At 38.9% G+C, this 19,367-nt stretch overlaps 1 protein-coding gene across 1 annotated transcript in view; it reads right to left on the bottom strand.

Annotated features, from left to right (window-relative positions):
- The window catches only part of VWA8 (von Willebrand factor A domain containing 8), a 371,377-nt gene that overhangs the window by 226,236 nt on the left and 125,774 nt on the right, over positions 1-19,367 (bottom strand). The window contains exons 18-20 of the mRNA XM_065901945.1: positions 18,338-18,444; positions 14,530-14,636; positions 9,193-9,264 (exon numbers count right to left, since the gene is read on the bottom strand). Of these exons, the coding sequence (XP_065758017.1) occupies positions 9,193-9,264; positions 14,530-14,636; positions 18,338-18,444 (286 nt within the window). The remainder of the gene's footprint in view (positions 1-9,192; positions 9,265-14,529; positions 14,637-18,337; positions 18,445-19,367) is intronic.

Below are 19,367 nucleotides of genomic sequence, written 5' to 3' on the forward strand. Positions count from 1 at the left end.
CAGCTGAATCTATAACCCAAAAAATTTACCAAAAATACTTGGTATTTCAAATATAATAAAGCTCTATAAACCAAAAGAAAGTAATATATGGGGAGGAAGAAAGCTTATTCTTTTTTTTCTCACTGTTTTAATTTATTAATTGAAGGATAATTGCTTTACAGAATTTTGTTGTTTTCTGCCAAATCTCAACATGAATCAGCCATAGGCATGCATACATCCCCTCCCTGCTGAAACTCCCTCCCATCTCCCTCCCCACTCCACCCCTCTATGTTGATACAGAGCCCCTGTTTGAGTTCCCTGAGCCACATAGCAGATTACCATTAGCTCTCTATTTTACATATGGTAATGTAAGTTTCCATGTTACTCCCTCCATACATCTCACCCTCTTCTCCCCTCTCCCCATGCCCATAAGTCTGTTCTCTATGTAGAAAGCTTATTCTTGAAGACAGCTGTGATGATAAAAACATCACTGACTTGAAAGTAAATAGCTATTTCTCTTTTTACTGTCAGGAAAGCTGAAATAAATAGAAAGTCATATTATGATTTTTTCAAAAAGCCAGCGTGAAACTAATTGCATGAAAGGTATATGTAATGTTATAATTATAGTAAGTAGAAAATAATGCATATAGTGCATGCTAACAAAGATCTACAATATGCAGCATTGTATACTAAGGGACCATGAAACATGTAATTTCAGGGTATCCTATCCCTTTTGGCTGACAGGCAGCAATTCTGCTTCTTTTACTGGAAAGCTGATGGACTGTTTTAAAAAAAAAAAATCCCACACAGAAAGTTGAAAAGATAAAATCAAGTTTATTTCACCAAAAGAAAATGGGGCCTACTTTATGTTGCTATGATAAGTGATGTTTATAGACTTGTTTTTAGCTTCCCAACAGTTAGGAAAACTCATCTAATGTCATAGATTCTTAGAAAAGATAGTAATACATGGAAAGAAAAGATAGGATTTGGCTTAATCAAGATGATAAACATTGAGATACCTCAAAATCAACATTTATTCCCTTTAATTTCCTCACAATAAAAGTTGCTACAAGTAACAGCGATCATTCAAAGCAACATTAAATTGACAACTTCAACTACTGAAAAGTTTCTTTCATGAACTTCAGCCAGTTTCTAATTTGCAAAACAGAAGGCTGGGTAGACTGTATCTATGTTTAGACAGCTTGTATTAAAAGCATTCATTACATTTTATTGTATTTGTATATCAACTCACTGCTGGCTTCTCTGTCAATATTTAATGCCCACACCTTTGATTCTAATTAACTTTTTTGCTTTTTGAGTAGTCATCACGTAATGTTTCACCCCAGTTCAATTCCTGGGTTGGGAAAATCTCCTGGAGAAGGGATAGGCTACCCACTCCAGCATTCTTGGGCTTCCCTGATGGCTCAGAGAGTAAGAAATCTGCCTGCAATGCAGGAGACGTGGTTTGATCCTTGGGTTGGGAAGATCCTCTGGAGGAAGGCATGGCAACCCACTCCAGTATTCCTGCTTAGAGAATCCCATGGACAGAGGAGCCCGGTGGGCTACAGTCCACAGGGTCACAAAGAGTCAGGCATGACTGACTGACTAAGCGCAGTACAGCATGTAATATCAAAAAGAGCAAGAGTAAAAAAGGAGCCTGACCAACTACTAAAAATGTTTTGCTTAGTTTCAAACTAAATCATGTGATTAAAACAGGCATTTTCCCAGATGGTTGTCACTCTGCATTTGAGTGCAAACACCAGTGACACCACCCCATGAGAGCTGAGTGTCAGTCATTCTTAACCTACCAGTTGTAGCTCTGCCTGCCTGTCTTTTTCTTTTTTCATTGTTTTGGTTCACAAGGTCGGTAAAGGATGCAGGCGAGAAGATGCATAAGATATTAAGATAGGTACATAAGTACCACTCATTAATAAAGCAGGGCACTTGGAAAGGTACTTATGAAACACCTGAGTGACTGTAACTGCAGAAGTACACATTCCTGAAGAAGGAATCCCCCAGATGATCAGGACTCTGAAGAAAACACAGGGGAGAACATGTAACTCCACACTGGTTCTCAGAAAAGTGCACCTCTGTGGAGTGCCTGCTCCACATTCGCCAACAAATACTACGGGGGGCTCTCTTCTCTCCCATACACACCAAACGGAAGCAACTAAGAGTCTTAATGGTAATGAGCCTGGTGGGCATTATGCTAAGCAAAATAAGACAGACAAAGACAAATACTGTATGGTATCATTTATAGTGCAATCTTTTTTAAATTAATTTATTTAAATTGGCAGCTAATTACTTTACAATATTGTGGTGGTTTTTGCCATACATTGACATGAATCAGCCACGGGTGTACATGTGTCCCACCATCCTGAACCCCGCTCCAACCTCCCTCCCCACCCCATCCCTCTGGGTTGTCCAGAGCACCAGCTTTGGGTGCCCTGCTTCATACATTGCATGAATTTGCACTGGTCAACTATTTTACATATGATAAGATACATGTTTCAATGCTATTCTGTCATATCGTCCCACCTTCACCTTCTCCCACAAAGTCCTGAAGTATGTTCTTTAAATCTGTGCCTCTTTTGCTGTCTTGCATGTAGAGTGGTCATTACCATCTTTCTGAATTCCATATATATGCATTAATATACTGTATTGGTGTTTCTCTTTCTGGCTTACTTCACTCTGTATAAAAGGCTCCAGTTTCATCCACCTTATTAGAACTGACTCAAATGTGTTCTTTTTTTATAGCTGAATAATATTCCATTTTTTATATGTACCACAACTTCCTTTTCCATTCATCTGCTGATGGACATCTAGGTTGCTTCCATGTTCTATCTGTTGTAAACAGTGCTGTAATGAACATTGGGGTACACATGTCTCTTTCAACTCTGGTTTCCTCAGTGTGTACGCACAGCAGTGGGGTTGCTGGGTTGTATGGCAATTCTAGTTCCAGTTTTTTAAGGAATCTCCACACTGTTCTCCATAGTGGCTGTTTTAGTTTGCATTCCCACCAACACTGTAAGAAGGTTCCCTTTTCTCCACACCCTCTCCAGCATTTATTGCTTGTAAACTTTTTGATGGCAGCCATTCTGACTGGTGTAAGATGGTACCTCATTGTGGTTTTGATTTGCATTTCTCTGATAATGAGTGATGTTGAGCACCTTTCATGTGTTTGTTAGCCATCTGTATGTCTTCTTTGGAGAAATGTCTGTTTAGTTCTTTGGCCCATTTTTTGATTGGGTCATTTATTTTTCTGGTATTGAGCTGCATCAGCTGCTTGTATGTATTTGAGATTAATTCTTTGTCTGTTGCTTCATTTGCTATTATTTTCTCCCATTCTGAAGGCTGCCTTTTCACCTTGCTTATAGTTCACCTTGCAAAAGCTTTTAAGTTTAATTAAGTCCCATTTGTTTATTTTTGTTTTTACTTCCACTACTCTGAGAGGTGGGTCATAGAGGATCTTGCTGTGGTTTATGTCAGAAAGTGTTCTGCCTATGTTTTCCACTAAGAGTTTTATAGTTTCTGGTCTTATATTTAGATCTTTAATCCATTTTGAGTTTATTTTTGTGTATGGCATTAGAAAGTATTCTAGTTTCATTCTTTTACAGGTGATTGACCAGTTTCCCCAGAACCACTTGTTAAAGAGACTGTCTTTTCTCCATTGTACATTTTTGCCTGCTTTGTCAAAGATAGAGTAGAAAAGTAATTGCCAGAGTCTGGGCAGTGGAGGAAATAGGGAAAGGTTGGTAAAGGGGTACAGACTTTCACATAGAAGATGAATAAATTCTGAGGATCTAATGGTGCAACACAGTGACTATAGTTAGAAACATTGTGCTATATAATTGAAATTTGCTAAGACAGTAAAACTTACATGTTCTCACCAAATAAATATGTAAATAAAAAGATAAATACATGACGTAATGAATGCAGTATAGGTATCTGTAAGAAACATGTGTATTATCATACGTAAAACAGATGACCAGTGCCAAGTTCAATGCATAAAGTAGGGCTCTCAAAGCCTGTGCTCTGGGACAACCCAGAGGGATGGGGTGGGAAGGAAGGTGGGAGGGGGGTGCAGGATGGGGGACACATGTGCACCTGTGGCTGATTCACGTCAATGCATGGCAAAAACCACCACAATATTGTAAAGTAATTATCCTCCAATTAAAATAAATTAATCAATTTAAAAACAGATGTTACGGGAAAACCCAAATGAACTTTTTGGCAAACCCAATATATCAAATCATCATGTTGTACACTTTAAATATATTGTAATTTTTCTTGTCAGTTATACCTCAATAAAGGAAAAGATAAAAGTCTAACCATAGAATCTTCCCCATATCTTAACACAGATGTTACTTTGTGAAAACAAGTTTGGAAGTTACTGAAGTTGACTAAAATATTCAAAAGGTTCTATTGAGGCTTTAACCAGCTACCATAAAAAGTCCAATTTTCACTTGTTGACCTGGCAAGTGTACACATGTGCAAAGTTGTGTCTCATTTAACTAGCTAAATACTACTTAGCACTTAATCATTATTAGAAAAAACTAAATAATTAGCGTTTCAATATTCTGTCCTAGTGATGATGCTGCCAGTCTCTGACCTGATCCCATCAGTATATAATCACATCCAGCTATACGGGCCACGAAAGTATTTTCTCTCACTCCCTAGATTCTATCTTATTCACTGTTTCCTTCATCAAACAGGTGCAAGTTTACTGAATAAGAAGTTTAGTCAGTTCGTTTTAGAATCTCCTGAAAATAATCCAAGAAAGCCTAAATTTTAAGTTCAAATCACTTCTAAATCATTTTGCCTGCTCAGCAGAAATTTATTCTAGGCAGTCCTCTAAAGTATATTTGTTAAATGTCTATTATGTGCAAGACATCACGGAGGACCCAAAAATATGTAAGACTCTTCTCAAGGGGCTCTCTCTTTTCAGGAGAGGTGGCAGGTGGACTCATAAGTCCAACAGAAGTCAAAAGAAATCTAAATGGCCCGCTGTAACAATTCAGAGACTGGACCCAAACCTTCAGCCTGAAGTGTTCAGGAAGACTTTATTAAAAAAGTATATTACAGAATATTACAGCCAGAGGGATCTTAGAAAACACCCGTTCCAGTCCTATCATTTTACAGATAAGAAAGAGAAAGAAACGAAAAAAGACAAAACCCTTTAAGGAGGGATAGTAATGAACCCAATACTACACACAGAGACGAACAGTCTGCACAGGAAGGCAGACCTCTGGATTCCCAGCATTCTGCTTTTCCATGATACCACACTGCCCTCTGAGACGGGGAGGATTTGAACAGGCAAAGATGGTGGAAAGAAGAGAGCAGGCTGGTGAAGATCAAACACTAAAATATAAAAACACTGATAAGAAGGTATTTGGGCTTCCCTGGTGGCTCAGGGGTAAAGAATCCGTCTGCCAACGCAGGAGATTAAGAGACACGGGTTCGATCCCTGAGTCGGGATCTCTTGGAGTAGGAAATGGCAACCCACTCCAGTATTCTAGCCTGGAAAATCCCAAGGACAGAGGAGCCTGATGGGCTACAGTCCATGTGGTCGCAAAGAGTCGGACACGACTGAGCAACTAACAAGAAGATATTTGGAAAAGAGTGTGTTAAAATCTGAGGACATGATGTTCAGGGGAGAAATGAGACACAAGACTGCAAGTGGAGTGAGATTAGACAAAGGAAGACATCAAATGACAGCCCGAGAGACTTAGTTTTTCACTAGATGGTTTCATGGACACAGGTAGCAGAATTTACTTATAAAATCTAATGAAAAGTCCCTGCAACACTGGTATCATTGTATGACACTGATCACCTTAGAGGTTTATAATGAGAGGATAAAGAACCCTTCTGACACGAGAAAGGACGGTTAGTGTAGCAAATTTCTAATGAATGCAATCTTTGTTTTTCAACATTTCTCTTTCTCCAAAGTGGAGGGTGACACCCTACAGTAAAAGCAGGGGAGACACTGTGATCTGCTGACAACAGTGCTAACTGAGAGGTTGGTGCAATACTCCGCCTCCTGCTTGGCATCTCCGGAGGGTTTCAGCAGGGTCTTCCCAGAGGTTCCTTTGCCAGCTCTCGGCAATGAAACTCAGTAGGATCTCCATCCTCACTGGATGCCGGGTTCACCCATGCATGTATAGAGAGGGAGCTGCTCTTCCCTCCACCCAACGCCTAGCCCTTTGGGTCTTATTCTTTTCCTTGGGACTAGAAATAGGTGGCAACAGTCATAAAGAATCTGCCTGTCAATGCAGGAGATCCAAGAGATGTGAGTTCGATCCCAGGTTGGGAAGATCCCCTGGAGTAGGAAATGGCAACCCACTCTAGTGTTCTTGCCTGAAAAGTTCCATGGACAGAGGAGACTGCCAGGCTCCATGCTCCATGGGGTCACAAAGAATCAAACATGACTGTGTACATTCACACACACACAGAAACAGACCAGAGGCAGCATGCAGGGTTTCACACCAATGTTCGTATGACACTCTAGGGTGACTTCAAAGCACGTTCATAGTCTCTTTTTAACTTATCAAGAGGCAATCCTTGGCTCCAACTCTGTCTTCACCCTCTATGTGCTGTGTTGTACTTAGTCCTGTCCGACTCTTTGCGACCCCATGGCCTGGAGCCTGCCAGGCTCCTCTGTCCATGGGGATTCTCCAGGCAAGAATACTGAAATGGGTTGCCATGCCCTTCTCCAAGGGAATCCTCCCAATCCAGGGATCGAACCCAGGTCTCCCACACTGGGGGTTCTTTACCATCTGAGCCACTGGGGAAGTCCCCTATAGCTCTCCCCAGTCCCCCAGAGAGTAGAATGCTCTCCCTGTCTCTCTGGTTACTGGCTAGCTCTAACTTCAACCTTTCAACCTAGACAACTCTTGTGAAACCCTGACTCTATTATCCAACTCAATTGTAAACTCTGCCTTTACCTGGAAACTCTTACTGTATTCTACCCACTAAACCCCAGGACATCAGTATCAGCTGGGATATTTCAAAGCTGCTTGAACATCACAGCGTGATCTCTAGGGACCTTCCTTTTGAAAGTTTGCGCCTTAGCAAAAATTATTCCTCAACCGCCAGCTCTGTGTATTCTTGGTCTGCAGCTGTTGAGATGCCAGCAGACTGTGTCTAAGGCAATTCAGGTAACCACAGAAGATCGGAAGAGAGTGCATTGAGTATACCAGAGTTTAACAACTTATAAAGAGTTTGCAAGGTACACTGGGCTATCAAGTCACCATTTTGCAAAGTGAGAGGAGAGTCATGATTGTTCAGAGCCGGTTGAGAACCTGACCTCCTGGGCCTCAGTATCAAGGCCTGGGTGTCGGACTATTAACTGATCCTCATCCTCCCACTCTGGTACATAGACTCATCAGGAAAAAATTATTTTTCACTAAATAAAAGTAGGTAGGACTTTCTAAACAGTGAACGAGAAGACTGTGAATATTTTACTGCTCACTGATTAATTCTTGCTTAGAAAAAAAAAAAAAAAAGAAACTGAGTATTAAAGGCCTTTTCAAAAACACAGTGACCCACAGATTCCATTGTAACTGAGCACCTACCATGAGCCAGGCATGGTGAGCCCATGCATTATCTCATGTGATCCTTACATTAGCCCAATAGAGTGCACATGATTTGTATTCCTAGATTAGGTATGAGAAAACTGGGCCTGAGTAAGATCAGCAATGTGCCCAAAGTCACAGCCATCTGTAAAAGAGCTGTGATTGGACCTCTAGTCAGCTAACTGCCAAGTCTGTGAACTCAACCAGTAAACCGCCCAACTGGCCCATTTTTATTTTTATTAAAAAAAACAAAAAATGCTCAATTGGCCCATTTTTATTTAAAAAAAAATCAAGTTTGAGGCACTAAATAAAGAATACGTATTGTTTTTATAAGTTAAAAAACAGAAAGAAAGACCAAACTTCTTTTGAAAGCTTGTTATCCTTAATTTTAAACTAATTTTAAAAACCAAAGGTACTGTTCACTCTGAGTTTGGTAATGCCATTGAGGAAGATTTTCAGAAACCTCTAGATATTAGAATAAAATGCCATCCATCCCTCCATAGACACGTACTCAGTATCTGCTACTTGGCCGCAAACACTGTACCAGGAAGGAAGGACACAGAGATGAGCAAGAACCAGCTCCCTGCCCTTGAGGAGCACACAGATAAGCTGGGAGGACGGTCGTCCTACGTGTGGACACAGTGACACATGACGAGTGTGATGATGGGGAGACGGAAGGAAGTTATGCAGAACAGGGAAAGCCTAACTCAGCCGGGACAAGGGAACACCTCCAGAGTGAGAGAAAAGGGGTGTGGGAAGGGCATGGTGAGTGCTCCAGGCAGAGAAGAGCAAGCTTCAAGGACCAGAGAGGAGATCAGGACTGAAGGAAGCTCAGAGCGGTGCATCGAGGTCAGTGGTTCAGTCGTGTCTGACTCTTGTGACCCCATGGACTGTGGCCCACCAGGCTTCTCTGTCCATGGGATTTCCCAGGCAAGGATAACGGAGTGGGTTACCATTTCCTCCTCCAGGTGCTCTTCCTATCCCTGAGATTGAACCCAGGTCTCCTGCATTGGCAGGCGGATTCTTTAGCCCTGAGCCACCTCGGAAGCCCTCAGTGTGGCTCAAGCTAACACCAAATGTAAGAAAGGAAGGAGCCAAACCTTAGGACTGGGTAGGTGGGCAGGGGCTGCTCCTGCGGGACACTCTAAGCCATACTAAAGACTAGTATGGGGAGTGCGGAGGAAATGGGGAACCGACTTAAGCAAAAAAAAAAAAGACTCAGATTTTAGTTTCTCAAGTATCCATCTGGCTGCAGAGTGAAAAGTAGATCACAGTGGGTGTAAGGTTGGGTGAAAATGTATTAGGAAACCACTTCTGTAATCCAAGTGATAGATGATGGTGAGCTGGGCTGGGTGATAGGTATCAGAAAGAAGATATTTATAAGGCAGAATGGATAGGAATTGATGGAAGATTGAATGGGACGGGTGGAAGGTCGTGATTTAAGCCCTGAGGTAATTCTAAAGTTTAGAAGGTAGAAGACCGTATTTTTTAATTTCAACTAGTCATTTAGCTGAGGGAAAAAATCATTTTTGAAAATTTATTCCATCAAGCAGAAGGAATATACGGCTTTTAAACCATATTATTATTAGTACCTGGTTTCATTAGTATTCATTAGTACCTAGTTTCAGCCATAACTCACCTGGTTTCCAACCAATAATAGGTGTTCTCCAAGAAGAAAGTCTTTGAGCATATCTTCCATCACTATCATGTGCTAAAGGAAAAAATGACTAGAGGTTAATTGTATTTTGCATAATCAAGGTGAAATAAGAAAGCTAACAGCTATAAAGATACCTTCAAGAAAAGTAAAACATCTATTATAATAGACAATACTCAATTTGAACATGCTAAAAAATTAAAATGCATGCTGTGGTCAAAAATAAGTTATATAACCAATTGGGTCACTGACATTGAAAACCTGAAATGGTCCACCTTAGCAAGAATCAACCACTGACCAATACATATTTCAGAGTTTTTATAATGTGACTCAAATATTTTTCAGTTATTGTACTAAGGAGAGTTGGCTTATAATTTAATGTGATATTTAAATTAATACTTACTAATGTAAATATACAAAGGCTTTCTAAAACAATTGGAGATTTCATGGAAAATCTTACATTGACTTCTTAACTATGACTTTCAAAGTATATGTGTAGGTTTAGAATTAAAAATGTCAGCAACTATACTTCAAAAAATTATATATTTTTAAATTTTTTTCATATTTTTAAGTTCAAATCATGACACAATATAATAAGAGTAAGATTAAAGTTGTTCACAGTAGTCACAGAGGAAATTACATTGTTCTTTTGTATCTTGAAAAATAGGACAATCCTAAGTAGGTCAAAAAGGCTCATCCAGGATTAAAGGGAGAACTACAGCCTGGAACGATTGATATTCCTATTTCCTCTTGGTTTTCTGTATCAAAACAATAATGGCCTCAAAGTACTAAAGTTATTGAAGTTCTCTATTTGTGAAAAAGGCAACTTAAACTTTTGCATCTTATAAATGCTGTAGATAGTTTTCTTCTTTGCCACTCTTTTTTTTAAACTTGGTTTGTGATTTTTTTTCCACATCTAAAATATTTTCCTTTTACTTCTCATGTTAAGCAATACCAATATTTTCTTTCAGAGTTTCTAGAAAAACTAAGAAAGCTTTCCCCCTCCTTCAAGAACAGACGAGTTTTCCTTAATGTTTATCTTGGTAATTTTAATTTTTTAAAAATGCTTTCAGATAAACCGTGGAACTGGAGTTTTAATGAGGCTTGAAGTAGTGTCAGCTATTTTGTTCATTCTAGAGTACTTTTTAGAATAAAAGAAGATGTTATTAATAATTATGCTGGGACAACAAATATAAACAGGGACTATTCTGAGCAAATGAGGGTACATGGTTACCCAAGTTAAAAGGGAGAATTACAACATTTGGCTTCTAATTTGGGTTCTAGTGATAATTTGGTCTGCAGAACTCTTCTGTCTACCTAAGATGAACAATCAGTGCCAATTTCCAGAAAACATTAAGTTCTTCCAGAAATACCTGGGCTAATCTCCATGAAAAATAGAAAAGTTGGCACAAACACCTAGATAGCAGGTAAAAAAACAATGTGAATACTGACTAATAATCCAAACTATAGTCGTCATCTTCTTTACTTTTTCTCATGTCTTCCTGCTTTTTGCCCTGATTACACCCAACTAGATTATTCAAGTCAACAAACGTTAGCTGAGGCTAAGATCATGTCTACACAGTTCTTCTCTTAACCTCCCGGCCCCCTCGGTACCACAGACGAATCCTTCAAAGTCTCCTCTCCTGATTCCCTCCTACCTCTCTAACAGTGTCTCTCCGCGGTGTTTTGGGTTGTATCTTCTTTTTGTAGCAATTACTTAAGTACCGATTATCTTCCTTTTTCTGTTCTCTTTCACTACCTTGTTACCTGCTTTCCTGGGAATCACGGGATAGGGCAGACCAGGTTAAGCCTTCTTGTACGTGGGCACCCATCTAAAGGGGGAAGGAGGGCAACATGCACCTCAGTGCTGGAAGAGTCACTGCTGACCCTACTCTCCCTAAACCCACTCATCCATTCCATGGCTTCAACCACTGACTTTACACTGATCTTCAACAGCAAGACCTTTCTTCTTGACTCCAGCCGCACATTTCTGAGCAAATATTGAGTTATACTTGGCTGTTTCCCAGTCTCCTAGAACTTAATACACCCAAAACTTGGCTCATTCCTTTCTCCACAGCTTCATTCTTTAGCCTGTATTTTTAATCCCAATTAATAGCATCATTTTCTACAACCTGACCCAATCATCACCATCTTCCTGCCCAACTCAGTTGGCCCTTAGCAAAAGCCAAATCTAAGCTATCCAGCCACCTCAAATTTACTGTATCTATCCTTTTTTTTTTTTTTCCCATTCCCATAGCTATCATCTAATTTTTTTTTTCCCTTTCTCATCTCTGGCCTAGATTTTTACCAACCAATGCGGCATCTCAAACTTCAGTGTCTCCTTGAGTCAATATATGCTCCATGGGACTGGCAGTCATTTTTCTGTTCACAATCATGTCAGTTTTTTTCTCCCCCAAAATTCTTTAAATGACTAATACCTTCGGAACAAGGATTACTCTTTATCTTTTTGATTTAGTCTCAAGCTCATCCCCCATCACTGTCCCACTGTGTGTTCCAATCATGGACACAGTGGAGAATTATTTTCTCTTTACTCTTCTGTGGACTTTCCGAGCAGACAGCGTGCTCCCTGAGTGAGGCTCTGACTTTCATCCAACAGAAAGCTCCGTCGGCTCCCCCAGCTCCTATGTGGCCCCACAGTGTGTCCCCTCCACTGTCCCCACTGTCTCGGCCTTCGTTCAGACCCTCCCTAAGTTCACCTGGACTACGGCCACAGCCTCCTAACCACTCCCTCTCTGTCTCTGTTCCAGCTCACAGGAAATGATACAGAATGAATGCAAAGTCAGCAAAAGCAGAAATGTTCCTCAAAGCTTTCAACAGCTTTCTCACTTCTTCTGAATAGTTTCCCAGTTCCTTCATTAGCAAGGCCCATATAAAATGACCTTTTAACTCATCAGCCTCATTTCTTGTCATTCTTCCATTTTAAACCTCACCTCTAGCCACGACAATGAATTAGATGTAGCTTCCTAAATGAGCTCCACTCTTATGTAGCCACGTCTCTGGAAATGCTAGTGTCTCTGCCTGAGTCTTTCAACTTCACCTAGTGAACTCATTTTCCAGGATCATTCCAATCTGGGACTATCACCTCATCAATGCTACCATAGTAACCTGTGTGTACTTCAATCACACTGTATAGTAACCATGGGCACTTGCTTGCTTTTCCCCTTGAGAGATTCAGGCAACTTGAGCCCTGGAACTGTGTATGTATGTACTTTAATCTCTGTGTTCTGATATTGGATTGGTCGAAAAGTTTGTTTGGGTTTAAAAATCTGAACCAACTGTTCGGCCAATCCAATAATATCCTAGAAAAAGGATAGATAAAAGGCAGACATTTAAAAAAAATTTTTCTTCAGCTCTAAAGCTCATTAGGTTTAAGAGGCTATTAATCTCTCCTCCAATTTCTCCTCTTTACTACTGCAAGTAAAATATTCCTTAAAGAGAGATATAATAAAAATATACTCCTAATTAAGAACATTCAAAATCTTTTTCCTTCTTTCATTAATTCACTCAACACATATTTACTCAATAGTCACTATGTGCCAGGCACTATGCAATGTGCTAGAGATACAAAATTAAAACACAACACAAGGTTTTATCTTAGTAGTGTGGAAAACCTGTTTTAAAAATCAGTTATAACACAGAGTGGCAAGCAGACCACAGGCACAGAACAGGATGGTATGAAAGCACCTGAATATTCAGGAGGTACCGAAGACACTGCTTCCTAGGTGAAGTGCAACAGAAGGGACAATAGTAACACAAGCAACAGAACTGAATTTAATCAAGTCACCGTTCCGAGAACTGGCACAGCTAGAACTTCTCATTAATGGTTAATTCATAATGCTTTGTGAAGAGAGGGCACATTTGGAGGCAGGCTACAGAAATCCCTCAGGGCCACTGTGTAAAGCCCGCAGCAGCACTGTGGTCCTCAGCGTCTATGTCACAAACGCCATGGCAACAGACACAGTGTTCAAGGGCACAATGGCCCTCCCTGCTACCGAATTTCCTGCATTCTTACATGCGGGGGAGTCTTTTCAACCTTTGCTGCCATAGAGTTTTTCAAATTGTCACTTATGACAAAGTTTCCTGATTCTTTTTAATTCATTCCTTTCTACTACATGAACAGAGTGTGGTAGCACAAATGCTTGAAAATATTTTCCTTACAATCACGTTTTGGTCTTTGACAGACAAGATTCTTTATTCCTTTGTGCCTTATAAGTAACCTTATTTTCTGTTCTTTTGTTCCCTGCTTGTATAAGAGCATTAATGCTCTGGAAGAAAAATAAAACTGACGTTAGTTAATGGCCCATAGAATGAAAAAAAAAAAAAAAGAAAAAGCAAATCTAGGCTATGCTTTTCGCTATGTCACGGGTAATTATAATTTGGACAGACTTCAAAAATATTTAATCAAGACTTTTATGGAGAAAGAAGAATTTGCCTAGATACCTTTTATTGTTAATATAATGTAGGGATACAAATTATGGTACTCATAGGACAACAATCAGAATTAGGGAATGGCAGATAAAAATAATTTATTTTAATTCTCTAATTCCTTAATATAGAGAAAATGGTAAGAAGGACTTCAAATATAATTTGTAAATGTGGGATTATAATACATATTCAAATTGCTGGCCAAATATTAGACAAATATTTAAGTATGTTTTATATTATAAAATAAATAAATGACCACATGACAAAAAATCTGGAAAAGAAAAAATCCTTTCATATTATGAATAATTTTCTCTTGAAAAATTTCTTATTAAAGTGAACATCTATAATACAGCTTTCTGGGCACACACTTATTTCTGTGTCTTAGTGGAAGCACCATATACAAGTGGAAATTTGTCTACTCTGGTCCACTGAAAAAAAGATTTAAAAAAGTAAAGAATAGAAAAATACTAGGCATTTTCAGAAAAAGGAAAGAAACATGAGGAAAAGAATACATAGGACACATCCTTCTTCCAATTACTTGAAATGATTTAACTAACAAAAATGCAGGAGGATGAATATGAGTGTTTTTTGTTTTTAATTTAATAATATATTCATTTTACTTAAAGTATAGCTATGTGTGCATATAAATTTATTACTCTAATCATTGCAGCAACTCTTTTCATTCTCAAGTAACTTTGGAAAGAATTTATAACTTTACAATGGAATAATAAAAAATGTTTCAACACTTCATTCTGCAACATCCAAATGAAACTTAGCAGATTACAAACACAGACATCAGTTATACTTGAACTGGAGTTAATTTCCACAATGTAAGAGGTGATTTATTTACCCATGAATGCAAACTCCTGATCTTACCTGGATGTTGTCATAGAACAAAACATCAGGCACTTTCATTTTCTCGTGGGCATTATAGATTGGTGCACTAACCGCGCCAATCCTCAGAGATCCAGAAGAGACTTCACCTAAACATTTCACATAAGACAGAGAATTACTTGTAGCCCTGTCCTCAGAGAAGCCAAGTCCAGCCTGAACAGGATACAACATAGCATCTTTAACATTTTGTAGGCTCATCAAGGAATTTTAATCTAACATCTAAAAGAAATAAGCTTGAAGGTAGTAATAAAACATCATAGCTTTGCAAAAAAACCTTAAAAGCTCTACAAAAAGGCTGACGATGTTTCAAGATATCAAAAATTTTATTTAAGACAACATATGGAGCAAGCAACATATAGATAAGATTGAGATGGAAAAATCCAGAACTCAGTCAAGCCACCTTTATAAGCTGTTTGGTCAGAGACTCTAAAATACATACATTTGAAAATTCAGAAGTACCATGAATATATTCTTTCTTTTTTTAGAACCCATAGAAGAATCCCCTAGAGCTCTAGTCAAAAATACAGATGAACTGATCCCAGACCTTTCAAACCACTAGTTTTAGGAAAGATCCAGATCTGTATTTCCAAATAAGCACCACAGGTGCTACAGTTGTTCTGTGATGATTATACTGTATTGTCCCCTATTTGCTTTAAATAGTTGGTCTAGAATAGAAAATGAGCTCCTTAAAGTCATGAAACTAAGTTACAAATTTCTTCAAGTCAGGGGACATGTCTCACATGAATTCTCTATGGTAAGGAAATACATATACTCAATACATGACACATTTGAAGGCCCATGATAATAACATAATAATTTTAGTTGTTGTAGTCATATTGACCATAATAGAAGCTATTATTTATTGAGGACCTTCCATGTGCCAGACCTCAGCTTCGACTCATTGTTTTCTCACATGATTTCATGTAGATCTCTTAACAAGGAAACAAGAATTATGAGGAAGCTAAGAAGAACATGAATTAAATAATTTGCTTAAAATCACCCAGCTATAGGTAGCGCTTAAAATCACCCAGTATAGGTAGAGCTAAAAACAGAATTTAGTATAGGATGCTGTTCTTTCTGGGCTTCCCAGATGGCGGAGTGGTAAAGAATCCATCTGCAAAGCAGGGAGACAGGGGAACCCTGGGTCAGGAAAATCTCCTGGAGAAGGAAATGGCAACCCACTCCAGTGTTCTTGCCAGGGAGATTGCAGGGACAGAGGAGCTTGGTGGGCTACAGTCCACAGGGTGGCAAAGAGTCAGACAGGACTTAGTGACTAAATGACAACCACAACGGTGTTCTTTCTGCAGTGTGATCTCCAAATAAATCTCACCCTGTGGATATACCTGAGCAAGCAGGTAGACAATTACAACGTCTTAGGCAACTGTCCCATCTTTTCTCCCTTCTCTTTAAAATGAAAAACTGGCTATTTTTGTGCTAGAGCATTTTGAAAGACAAGGAGAGAAACCAATATTTGCTTCTATGGAGTACCATGAACAATTTTGAGGTTAAAATAATTACACTCCCAGTCTGTTTAATCACCACTGAATGCTAAACATTTGCCAAAACACAGTAGACCTCTCCCTCCAATAGCTCCCTGCCATTTCCTTTCATTCAAAAGTTCTATTGGCGGAGAAAACCATGAGCTGCCATGCCGAGAATTTACTATTTACTTACTACTTTCAGGTCTCTGAAAGAAAGAAAGTAAAGTCGCTCAGTCGTGTCCGACTCTTTGAGACCCCACGGACAGTAGCCTACCAGGCTCCTCCGTCCACGGGATTTTCCTGGCAAGAATACTGGAGTGGGTTGCCATTTCCTTCTCCAGGAGATCTTCCCAACCCAGGGATTGAACCCGGGTCTCCCACACTGCAGGCAGATGCTTTACCGTCTGAGCCACCAGGAAGTCCACTAGGTCTCTGAAATAGACCCCATACAAAACAGTAAAGGGAAAGACCAGGACTGTGGCAGTGAGTTTACTACATATTCATATGCTGAGACGACAAATGACTTCATGTTCAAACAGCATTTGACACCATCTATGGCTTAGTTTATGAAAGATACCAATTCAGTAGATTTAGGACTTTAAGAACATTTAAATAACTCAGCCAATGTTTACTGCTACAATTGCAAGCTAGAAAAGGGAAAGGCACTCAGAGAATGGTGATGGTAGTACTTCCCTGGTGGAAAGGTGGCTAGCGGTCTTCTAAGAAATCTCACGGGATGGCATTAATTTGGTAAATTTGTCAAGGTCCTCAGTCCAGTAGGCTCAAAATCTGATTTTATCCTTACAACAGAGGGCACACCCAACTTCCAGGAGAATGTTAAAGACATATATTTTAATCTATAGATAAATTGATATATAAAACCAGAACTGTAATATATTGCATTGCAATGAAAACTGAAAATTTCATATAGACTACATGATATATTGTTTCCATATCAGCATTTTATTCAGAAGGAGACTTGCATGGAAAGCCAAATCCTTATCAGAAGGCTGTTTGGTGAACCTCATCCTCTGAACAGGAGGATAAATTACAGGAATTCTCTACAAGAAAGAAGATATTAAAGATGAATGGGACCAGATAAGTCAAAAGCCTCTTAGTTTCCTTATCTCCTTCCTACACAAGGCTTAGATGGGAACTGCCAACACTGGCTTATTACCGAGACTAAACAATCTATCATTTGAATGATGCAATCTTTTTTTTGGGGTGGGGGTATATGTTGAAGGATTCAATCAAGTGCTGTTATGAATCTCGAAGTCCCAGAGTTATTCTGTCTCTGAGTTGGCTCTGCATTTCTGTAGCCAGATCCATTAGTATGTTGAGTTTATAGTTTTACTATAAAAAAATCACCTTATCTCCTTAATATAAAGTTCTCGTTTCAATGTATCTTCAACTATTAAAAACATCTACTGCAAAGAAAGTCACACTAAGTCCCTTTAAGAGAGTGATCACACATTGGATATTTTTATGACAGTTAATGACCCTCAAAAAGCAGAGAACCTATCATTGTGCTCTAAATGAAGAACAGGGTACTTTTACAGAAAGATCCAAACCTCCCCCAAACTCAAATTATACTTATGGTTATCCAGAAGAGAGGTAGCATAAAAGACAATCAGGTAGAAATGAAAGGAGTAAGAAGACATGAAGTGATACTCAGAATATTATTTTAGTCTACATCAACCTAGACAGTTTCTCAAACATGTCCTGTAGGACACTGGTGGTCCCCAAAATGTAAATGCTGCGCAAAGAGAACAGAACACTGGGTCCTATGGTGAAATACCCTTGAAATAAAAGGTAAAACAAAGTTACATGTTTATTTACAATAGGAATTCTCTGAGCTTTTAATATTCATGTCAATTGTGGCCTCTTGGGGGAGGACCTACATCTGGTATGCACTGAAATAAAGGAAACATTTTTTAAAATAAAAGATTCTTCAACACAATACATGAAACAAAATGGGTGGAGACGAAAAAATTTTTAGCTGAAAAAATAATTTATTACATTATTATTAATATAATAATATGTAGCTCAGGTGGTAAAGAATCCGCCTGCAATGCAGGATACCTGGGTTTGATTCCTGGGTTGGGAAGATACCCAGGAGAAGGCAACAGCAACCCTCTCCAGTATTCTTGCCTGGAGAATTCCATGGACAGAGGAGCCTGGCAGGCTACAGTTCATGGGGATGTAAACAGTTGGACACAACTGAGCAATTTTCATACACACACACACACGTAATAAATAATACAAGTGTTTAGTAATTCACTTAAAAGAGAAACAATTCAAATACTTACATTTGTAATCCTCCAAATCAGACTCCGGACTATTATCAGTACTTATTTCTATTGCAGCATCTGCCAGATTTTTTTCTAATGCTGACCTTGCAAGGCTTGGTAAAAACCTGGTGGGGTAGGAACGATGGATTGATAAAGTCAAAGCTTTCTGTGATTCCAAAATATCTTCTGAAACTTAGACAGACACATGACCAGTTAAGGATGATCTGTCTTGATCTGTGAAAACTAAATAATAAAATACTTTAGAATAAAACTCAACCATGTAAGAAGATGAAGTGTGTTTATTAAATCTCCTTTAATAAGGAAAACTAATGTTTAATTGTGGCTTCCCAGGTGGCACAGTAGTAAAGAATCCACCTGCCAATGCGGGAGACACCAGAGACATGGATTCAACCCCTGGGTTGGGCAGATCCCCTGGAGAAGGAAATGGCAGCCCACTCCAGTATTCTTGCCTGGGAAATACCATAGACAGAGGAGCCTGCCAGGCTACAGTCCACAGGGTCACAAAAGAGTCGGACACAACTTGAGCGACTAGACAATGTGTAATTAGCACTACTTGTTCATATACAATAGTTTGCAGGACATAATTTACTTTTTAAAATGGATTTGGTATACCTCGTAAATCTTGTTTATCATTTAACTGACTTTTCCAGTTTTCTTAAACAGATAAAACAACCCCACTTTAACGTTCTTTAAACTGGCAATCACAAATTCAAATTAGCAAAGGTGGATGAATGAGGCTTTCTTTATTTTCTAACACAAACTAGAACATATATAACAAATTACTGTATGACTTTAAGATTATTCAGTTTGGTTTTTCCTTCCATTAAAAAAATATATACCTGCTTATCTATTCCATACCTATGTTGTCAAAACAACCATCTAGTGAGTGACAGAGGCATACTTCAATTATAAACAGATTACATGAACATCATGGGCTTAGAACATGAAAACAGAGTTTCCTTTCCACACAAAATTATGTGCCATGATGTTTCAATAAACATACTAACAACTTGCACCTTTTTTTTTT

The sequence above is a fragment of the Muntiacus reevesi genome, chromosome 11 (assembly GCF_963930625.1).
Source record: "Muntiacus reevesi chromosome 11, mMunRee1.1, whole genome shotgun sequence".
Lineage (NCBI taxonomy): Eukaryota > Metazoa > Chordata > Mammalia > Artiodactyla > Cervidae > Muntiacus > Muntiacus reevesi.